General features: G+C 50.8%; 1 protein-coding gene across 1 annotated transcript; it reads left to right on the top strand.

Annotated features, from left to right (window-relative positions):
* Positions 1-4,081: 4,081 nt before the first annotated feature.
* Positions 4,082-6,859, top strand: TNNC2 (troponin C2, fast skeletal type). The gene is made up of 6 exons (XM_079126975.1): positions 4,082-4,186; positions 5,828-5,879; positions 6,025-6,168; positions 6,249-6,363; positions 6,472-6,608; positions 6,730-6,859. The coding sequence occupies exons 1-6, from the start codon at positions 4,184-4,186 to the stop codon at positions 6,759-6,761; spliced, it is 483 nt and encodes a 160-aa protein (XP_078983101.1). The 5' UTR covers positions 4,082-4,183; the 3' UTR covers positions 6,762-6,859.
* Positions 6,860-10,092: the final 3,233 nt, after the last annotated feature.

Raw genomic sequence — 10,092 nt, 5'->3', positions numbered from 1 at the left:
ACCAACTGTGGCTGAATATTTACTTGTTCTTAATATATGTCTCACAAGTCTGGGTGTAAAACTGATGCTCATAAACTCACTGGGTATCAGAGCAGGAGGGTCCTTCAGGAATCTGTTCTATCACTTCCATTTTACAGGTGGATAGACTAAGGCTTAGTGAGGGGAAGGGGCTTATGCTTCATTGTATGAACAGGATCAGAATCTAAGTGGTGGTGATGTCTCCACCACTTAGATTCTGCATGGTATTTCCCTTCAGCCTCCCTAAGAGATGGTCATTTGTCTCCTGCTTGTACATACTCAGTGACATTACCTCTTGAAGCCACCCGTTCCTGTTATTGTTCAGCCATGATGATTAGGAAGTTTCTCCTAATGAACCAAATGACATTCAGTTTAGTTATTCTTTTGTTAATACTTTTATTGGTACATTATAGTTACACATAATAGTTGGGTTCAGGTTCATGGTTCAACGGTTCAATTAGTCTTATACAGAATACAGTATTAAACACCTGCTGAGTACCCAGTGCAGGTGCTGAATTTTTTTTTTTTTTTTTTTCTCAGTACTGGAGATTGAAGCTAGGACCTTCCTCTGCTAGGTAAGTCCTCTACCACTGAGCTACATGCCATCCCTTTTTTTTTCTTTTTTAAACTTTATTTGGAAAGAGGGTCTCCATAAATTGTCCAGGCTAGCCTTGAAGTTATGATCCTACTGCCTCAGCTTCCCCGTCCCCAGTCCTTTTAATTTTTAATTTTTTTATTATTATTTTTTTTGGGGGGGGGGTGCTGGGGATCGAACCCAGGGCCCTGTGTTTGCAAGGCAAGCACTCTACCGACTGAGCTATCTCCCCAGCCCCTAATTTTTTATTTTGAGACAGGTCTTATTAAGTTGCTTAGGGCTCTGCTAAATTGCTGAGGCTGACTTTGAACCTGCAATCTCCTGCCTCCACCTCTTGAGCTGGGATTACAGGTGCGCACCACCACGCTTGGTGAGATTTGATGTTGAACGAGAAATGGTCTCTGACCCATGGAACTCAGGATCGGTTGTGATCCTGTTTTGGTCAACATTTTTGCTGCTGTGACCAAAAGACCTGACAAGAGCCAGGCACTGTGGTGCACACATGAGAGGCTGAGGCAGGAGGATTGCAAGTTCAAAGCCAGCTTTAGCAATTTAGCGAGGTCATCTCAAAATAAAAAATAAAAAGGGCTGGGGATATGGCTCAGTGGTTAAGTGACCCTGTGCTCAAGCCTTGATACAAAAAAACAAAACAGAACAAAGACGACAAGAACAATTTTAGAGGAGGAGTGTATTTGGTGCTCAGGGTTTCAGAGATCTCAGTCTGTAGATGGCAGATTCTGTTGCTCTGGGCCTGAGGTGAGGTGGAACATCATGGTAGAAAGTGTGAAGGAGGAAAGCAGCCCAGAACATGGCCACCAAGAAGCAGAGAAAGCCCTGCTCACAGGGACAAAACACAAGCTCACACAGGCACACCCCCAGTGACCCATCTCCTGCAGCCATACCCTTCCACCATGATGTTCTACCTTTTCTTGGACCCAGAGTAATGGAGTTGGCCGTCTGTACACTAAGACCTCTAAAATTGTGAGCCCCAAATAAACTTTTCCTCCTCCATGTTGTTCTCGTCAGGTCTTTTGGTCACAGCGACAAAAAAGCTGACTAAAATAGATCATAAGACATGCTCAGCGCTATGATTAAGGGAAACTACTGGAGACCACCCTGGACCTCTAGCCTGGGTGTGGGGAAAGAGGGATCCTGGAAGAAGTGATTTTTGGGGGGGGGGGGGGCATGGGGACTGGGGATTGAGCCCAGGGGCACTTTACCACTGAGCGACATCCCCAACCCTTTTTTGTATTTTATTTAGAGATAGGGTCTCACTGAGTTGCTTAATGCCTCACTTTTGCTGAGGCTGGCTTTAAACTTGAGATCCTCCTGCCTCAGCCTCCCAAGCCACTGGGATTACAGGTGTGTGCCACTACACCAGGCCCCAACCCTTTTTAAAATTTTTCATTTTGAGACAGGGTCTCGCTAAAGTTGTTCAAGCTGCCCTTGAACTTGTGATACTCCTACCTCAGCCTCCCGAGTTGCTCGGATTATATACATGAGCCACCACACCCAGTAGAAGTGATGTTAGAACTGAGCAAGATGACAAGGAAGTAGGTAGGTGAACAGAGGGAAGATGGGAGTTTCTGGCATCATATGCAAAGGCCTGGTTGTTCATAAAGGGTGGTGTTTGGGTCCATATTTAGGTCTGACAAGAGCAGAGCAGCCTGCAAGGTGAGGGAGTAGAAGAGGAAGATTGGAGAGGCCGTGGGACCTTGCTTGGTCACACTAAGGAGTCAGGTCCTTATCTATTTCCCTGAGTAAGCCTAAGAACAAATGACTGGTGATTGATGAGGGTGCCATACCTTCTGTTCCAAAGGGATGAGTGGTTCCAGTGTTCATTGTCCAAATTAGAATGTCTGAGTATCATTCCTTGGCCCCCTGCCTGGTTGGGAGAGGCCTTGTTTAGCCTGGCTGGCTCCGCTGAGCTTTCTTGGGAATGTCTATATATAGGGAGAGGGAGCAGCCCAGTTGCCACTGTCCATCTCTCAGTTGTCTCAGTGCTCTCTCTGTTGACTCTGCCACTGTCCGTGGGCCTTGTCTAGCCCTCAGCCTAGCGTGAACCCGAGCATTCTCAGGGTGGGCTTCCTTCGGACTAGATTCCCCCCACTTCTCCAGCGGCCATCTGAGCTCCTCCGGCTTTCTTCACTGAGCTCTAGGAAGGGGCTAGCTGTCCCTTTACCACTTAGAGGATTCTCCTACTCCCCCAAAGTGAATCTCAAATGCCCTTTCCCTGCAGAAAGGTAGCTTGAGAGAAGAATCTGTTTTCAATGCTTATTTCTCCTCCAAAAGCACACCCCTGTCCTTGAGCCCTCCATACACTTCTCCTCCTGGATGTGTCCCCTGAGGACTGCCCCACCTTCTTCCCAGTCAGGATCAATAAAAATTGCCAAAAGTCAGGTGCACTGATATGTCCTAGCTACTGGGGAGGCTGAGGCAGGAGGATCACTCTATCCCACGAGTTCTAGGCCAGTCTGGCCAACATAGAGAGACTCCATCTCAAAGAAAGAAGAAAAAAGAAAGAAAACGCGTCGACATTCCTGTAGATCTTTATGATTCACTATGACTTACAAAGTCCTCCAGTCAAATGGGGATTTAAATAGCTGCCACTCATAGGAGGAGGCCATGTTGTTAAATGCTTAGTACAGTGTGTGTCGTGTGGTAGAGGTTCAGTAAATGGTAGCCTGGATGCCATCACTTTCCCTCTTCTGTCCCCTACCACTTACCACAGTTCAAAGACAGGATCTTCCACTTGCAAAGCACCAACCCTATGGACCTGGCACAAGTAGGAGACATACTTGGGGTCCCATTTGCCATGTTTTTTTTTTTTTTTTTTTTTTTTTTGGTACCAGGGATTGAACCCAGGGGCACTTAACCACTGAGACACATCCCCAGCCCTTTTTGTATTTTTTAATTAGAGACAGGTTCTCGCTGAGTTGCTTAGGGCCTTGCTAAGTTCCTGAGGCTGCCTTTGAACTCACCATCCTCCTGCCTCAGCCTCCAGAGTCACTAGGATTACAAGTGTGGGCCACCGTGCCCAGCTGCCATGGTCTCTTTATGGGGGAAACATGAGGAAAGTAGGCTCAGAGTGTCATTACCACCTCCCCAAGGTCAGACAGCTTGCAGAGGCAGGTCTGGATCTTGAATTTTGAACTTCAAGCCATATGCTCTTCCCATGCCACCATGCTGCCTCACTTGTCACCGTTCTGGCCATCCTTACCCATCTTGGAGCAAGAGTGCTTCCTGGAGGGGGGCTCTCTAAGGTAGTGAAGCAGGGCAGGCCCTCCTCATAAGAATCTAGGACTACGTCAAGGCTTGCCACCTGCTCAGAGGCTTAAATTTCTCTGCAAGGGACCTTGGCTAAATTAGGTAATGGGCTAGGATCTGGGAGGGGTGGGGCTTGATGACCCCAGGATCTGATTGGGCAGGATATCCAGTCCTGGGGAGCAGGGAGGTGGGAGGAGAGGGTGCCCCTACAAATCCTGGGGGCTGGGGTGGGTCAGAGCATCTTTGGGTGGTGGAGTGGAGAGGAGGCGACCCATAGCAGAGGAGTCCCAGTGACCAGCAACTATGGTAAGGACAAGGGACTTCATTCCTTGGCTTGCTGGAAAACCTCTGGGCCTCTTTCAGCCTGATCTGGGTGCACTGAGGGGCACTGACTTTTCATGGATGAGGAGGACTGGGATGTTCCAGGGCTTAGATTCCCTGCCCACCTTCTGAGACTTCCAGCATTCATAGAGCTAGCAGGGGGTCTTAGCTTGTCTCCTTCGTAGTAGAGATTTGGACTCTGAGGGCCAGAGTCACCCAGCAACCCAGTGGCAGGGGTGGGCTTTTGAAGCCCAGCCAAACCCTCCTGAGCGAGAGAAGAAAGGCTCCTCTGGAAGATGGAAGACCTGCAGAGCCTGGGGCTGGCTAGGGTGTCTGAGAGGTATTTACTCCAATGACCGAGTGGTCGGAAGGAAGCTTGAAATCTCCATGTCTGCAGGTTCTCTGAGGGGACAGACAGTGTGTCCACCTCTTCTTGGTGGTCTCAGTGTCTCAGGGCTCCAAGAGTCCTGAGGATGATCAGAAGAAGCAAAAGGTGACAGACTAGAGTTAGAGAGACCCCAGCTTCCAAGAAAGGGGTCTTGACTTGGGGTTGTCATTTTCCTCTGAGATCCCCCTCCCTGCTTCACTTCAAGGAGTAACTAGACCCCAGAGGCCAGCTGCTGTTGCTGAGATCAACTAAAAATAGCCTGCCTTCCTGGCACAGGACAGGAGGAGGGAGAGGTGGGGGCAGGGAGGAGGAGGAGGAGGGCAGGACCAGCTGGCCAAAGAACTCCTTGGATACCTCAATGGTTCTTCACCACCAGCCTCAGTCCAAAGCCCCCGTCCCAGGAACACCAAGACCCCATCACGTTTTGCCCAGCAATGAGAGGCATTAACTTCAATGACTGAGGTATAAGAAAGAAGCCTAAAATTTCCACATCTGCAAATTCCCTGAGGGGAGAGACTGTATGCCCATTTCTTTTTGGTGGTGTCAGTGTTGGTCTATGGCCTGACACTTAGCAGGTGCTCAATAACTATGTTGCATTATTATTTATTTGAGAACAAATGTTTATTGAGCAACTATTAAAGTATGAGGCATCCTTAGGGGAGAGGGAAGACTGGAAGATCATGCTGGAGTGGCGCTGACACCTTACAAAGCCCTCCCGCCATTTCATCTCATCCAGAAAAGTCCTTTGAGATGAGGGCATGCTAAGTGACTTGCCCAAGGTCACTGGGGATTCCTGACCTGGCCTCCAAAGGCCAAGTGAAAAGACCTCGGTGTGGTGTTTTCTTTCTTGTCCTCAGCACAGAATGTGTGCCAAGTTTGGAGTTGTCTTTAGGAGCTCTCAGGGCACTTCCCTATAGAAATGGCAGTAGTGGCTGGGCTCAGTGGCCCATGCCTGGATCCCAACAACTCAGGAGGCTGAGGTAGGAGGATTGCAATTTTGAGGCCAGTCTTAGCAATTTGCGGGGGTGGGGGGGGGGGCATGTCTCAAAATAAAAAAAAAATTAAAAGGGCTGGGGTTGTGGCTCAGCGGTAGAAAGCCCCTGGGTTCAATTCCCAGTACTGATCCCCCGCCACAAAAAATAAAATTAAAAAAGCAGGGGTCGAGGAGAATGGGGCTAAGGTGGGAATCTGCTCCAGGAGTGTCCCTTCTGCCCTCTGACTCCCTCTGTCTTCTGCAGACGGACCAGCAGGCTGAGGCCCGGTCCTACCTCAGCGAGGAGATGATCGCTGGTGAGTGGGCCGGGCAGCCGGCCGCAGGTCGCTGCGGGGAGGCGTGTCGGGGGACGTTTTGGCGTCTGGGCAGGGTCGGAGGGAGGGTGCGGGGCTGACAGCGCAGCCGGCCTCCCCTCTGCGCCCGTTCTCCTTCCCCTGGCAGAGTTCAAGGCCGCCTTTGACATGTTCGATGCTGATGGTGGTGGGGACATCAGCGTCAAGGAGCTGGGCACCGTCATGAGGATGCTGGGGCAGACACCCACCAAAGAGGAGCTGGATGCCATCATCGAGGAGGTGGACGAGGACGGTAGGCGGGCGGCCCTCCGCGGCAGGGGCGGTGGGAGGGCGCGGCGGCCGAGCTGGGGCTGAGCCGCCTGCCGCCCTCAGGCAGCGGTACCATCGACTTCGAGGAGTTCTTGGTCATGATGGTGCGCCAGATGAAGGAGGACGCGAAAGGCAAGAGCGAGGAGGAGCTGGCCGAGTGCTTCCGCATCTTCGACAGGTGCGCCGGCCAGCAGACGGGGGCGGGCGCGGCTTCCCGGCGACCCGCGTGGCAGCCGTGGCCAGGGTAAGTCACGGGCCTGCGCCCCGCCCGTCCCTTCACCCGCAGGAACGCGGATGGCTACATCGATGCCGAGGAGCTGGCGGAGATTTTCAGGGCGTCCGGGGAGCACGTGACAGACGAGGAGATCGAATCCTTGATGAAGGACGGGGACAAGAACAACGACGGCCGCATCGACTTCGACGGTGAGGGCCGGGGGCGCACGGCGCCTGGGGGCGGGGCAAGGTCCCAGGGCGGCCGAGCCACGCGCAGAAAACGAGCAGGCGCCACCCGCGGGCCCCTGACCCCTCGCTGTCTTTCCCGCAGAGTTCCTGAAGATGATGGAGGGCGTGCAGTAAGGAGTGCGCCGTCGCCCGCACCGGCCCCCTGCCCCACCAGGGAGGCACGGCGCCTTCTGGCCCTGTCTGCAAGGAATAAAAGCAAATATTGCAAAGCTCGTGAACCGAGTGGGGAGGACCGACTGGGACGCCGTGCGTGCGGGAGGGAGCCGGGTCGGCGCTGGGCGTGTTCTGCAGGAAGGCCCCGGACGGGCGCTGGGCGAGCGGTGGGGTTGCGCCTGGCGTTGGAGGGGAGACTGCAGGGACTTGGGGCTGAGTCCAGGGAAGCCCGCGGCCCGGGAAGGCGCCCGGGACGGGTAGGGGGAGGGGTGAAATCCCTTCAGTTCCCCACCATCCTTCTTTTCGGGAAACTTTGGGTCTTGGGTGTCCTACTTGCCTCCTTCTGGGCCATTGGGCTGAGGGGGGTCGGGGCGTCCATCCATCCCCAGGCGGATTACTTCTGCTTGAAGGACTTTGCTCTTCCAAGCGCTTCCTAGGTGTCTTGTGGTAGGGGACAGTGGAGACACACCGCCCGGAAGATTGAGCTCATCATCTCCACCCCGATCCCTATCTATGCCTGGGCTCCCTGCCTTCAGCCCCCTCCACTGCACTCCATAGAGGCCAACAGCATGATCTAGTGAAACTGAAATCTGACCTGGCTACTCCCGCCAAAACGCCTTCAAGGCTTTCCATTACTTATAGAATCAGCTCCAGATTTCTTCCCTTCCTCTCCCACGCACCCCTCCCACAGCTCCTTCCTATGCACCTAGGGTGCACTTTTCAAGCCCCTGGGCCTTTGCACATGCTGTTCTGACTCACTTCTTATAAGTTCTTCAACCACAAGCCTGGCCCCGATACCATCTCTTTCCTTGATCCCTGCCCTGGCTGGCTAGGATATGGCTCCCAAAGCTCTTTGTAAACAGTTACAGCAGGTGCCAAGCCATAGCTAATTAAGTGTAGTGGTAGTTTAGCTTAAGAGTCAGGCTGAGTCTGAATCCTCACTGCCTGTGACAAATTAAGCCATTCTGCTTCAGTTTCCTCATCTGTAAATGAGGATAGTGATTAGTGCTAATCTTACAGGGTTTTAAAAATGAGTCCTTGTGCAAAGTGCTTAGAATAGTGCCTGGCACACAGTACTTGTTTAAACATCCTAGCCCGACTCACCTATAATCCTAGTGACTAGGGAGACAGAGGCAGGATTGCAGGTAACCTTGGCAACTTAGCAAGAAACTGGGAATGTGGCTCAGTGGTAATGCTCTCCGGAATTCGATCCCCAGTCCCGAAACACAGAAATAATGAAACCTCCCTAAATATATGCAATTATATATCTATTATATTTGGTAGCTATTAACATCACCATCATTCTTGAAACTGAACCCTACTGTCACTGTATTCTTGCTGCAGCCCTCCTCCATTCCTATCTTGTTCATTCCTTGTTTTTTGTCCTGTTCGTATATTTCCCAGCTTGTATTTTCAGCCAGAAATTGGTGCTGGGGTTTAGTAATCATCAGTATTTATCGAGTGCTACTGTGGGCTGTGCCCTTGCCTTGTAGACCTTGTCGTGTTCACCCACAAGCCTAGAGGCAGACGCTGTTGAGGAAATGGAAGTCCTACGGAGGTGAAATACACAGGCACCCGGATAATAACCCAGCTACACTGCTGCCATGAGGTGGAACCGTCGCCATCCCGTCTGTCTGGATGACCCAAGCATTTGAAACAGGTCCTGCCTTAAATGGATGAATCCCTCTGCCCTCCGTCTTGTCCTGTGTTCCCCATCTCAGGGTTGATACTGAGGATGGGGCCCAAGATAAGAATTCTGGCACTCATTTTCCACTTCTCAAGAACTAGCTCTATTTCTTCCTTTTTTTGGTGTTGGGGATTGAACCCAGGGGTGCTTTACCATTGAGCTACATACCAAGCCCCCCTTTTTAATTTTATTTTTTATTTTGAGAAAGTCTAAGTTGCTTAAGGCTTTGCTAATTTGCTGAGGATGGCCTTGAACTTGGGATCCTTCTGCCTCAGCCTCGAGTCACAGACATGCCCTACTGCATCTGGCCAGTCCTGCTACTTTCTGTCTCCTTCTCTGCCCCCTCCAAGCCCACTCAGCACCATAATTCAGGCTACTACTGCTTGCCTGGCTTTTTCCTGTGATTTGCTCCCCAGAGAGCAGATCAGCAGTATTTTTTTTTCTTTTCCGCAGAGCAGGGCTACACATTCCCAGCCCACCATCAGGATTTTTTCTGAACACCAATCCCATCAAGCCTCTGCCCTGTTCACAGCTTTGTTAGCTTCCTGTTTTCCTCAAGATAATGCTCAAAGGTTTCCTTTTTAAAAATTTTTTTTTTTTTTTGCAATAATGGGATCAAACCCAGGCTTGTTAGCTTCCTATGACCTTCCAGATCCTTGGAGACCTGGAATCCAGCTACCTCACCAGCCTGCATTGCTCCCCTTCTGTCCATACCCCTGAAGGGGTTGCTATCTAAGAAATGGGAACAATAATCATACCATCTACTATTTCCTGTGCTAGTTTTTTTTTTTTTTTTTTTTGTGCTAAGGATTGAACCCAGGAATGCTTTACCACTGAGCCACATACACGGAGGCTGGCCTTGAACTTGTGATCCTCCTGCCTCAGCCTTCTAAGTCTCTGAGATTATAGGCAGGCACTGCTTAGTGTTCTTTTTATTCCAATGTCAGAAACCTAAGCAAATAGGGACATGTTTCATGGGACTGGTGTGCCAAGCCACCAACTGGAAGTTATCTATCTCCAACTCAGGTATTTGGTTTTGTTGATTTTCTTCCTATTGTATGTCTCCACCAGCAGCTTAAACTGACTCCTTCTTCTTTTAGAAATTTCCCTAAATTTTGCTCTTTCTTGGTGATTAATTCCAGAAGACACAATTGGTTCTGAACTAGTTTAGTGTTAGGTCCTAGGGACTGACAAAGTAGACCAGGTGACTGTCCAGATGTTCAAACACTGTGCTCAAGGACCCCATTTTGGTGCTTCTCCACGGCAGATACAACTATGTCCCCGTTTTGTTTTTGCAGGGCAGGTACTGTGGATTGAACCCTGGGTATTTAACCACTGACCTGTATCCCCAATCCTCTTTGAGACAGGGCCTCACTAAGTTGCCTAAGCTGCCGAGGCTAGCCTTAAGCTTGCAGTCCTCCTGCCTCAGCCTCCTGAGTTGCTGGGATTACAGGCCTGCATTACCCCCTCAGCATTTAATTAGAACCAATTTAGGGCCAGGTTCTGAGCTCTGCTTTCTCAGGCATCCTTAACCAGGTGACTTTCAAACTTGAGAGCATCAGAACCTGGAAAGCTTGTTAGGACTACAAATTGGCTCTTCTAACA

Source organism: Sciurus vulgaris (assembly GCF_902686455.1).
Source record: "Sciurus vulgaris genome assembly, chromosome: 2".
NCBI classification, from domain to species: domain Eukaryota; kingdom Metazoa; phylum Chordata; class Mammalia; order Rodentia; family Sciuridae; genus Sciurus; species Sciurus vulgaris.
This window is presented reverse-complemented; position numbering and strand designations above follow the sequence as displayed.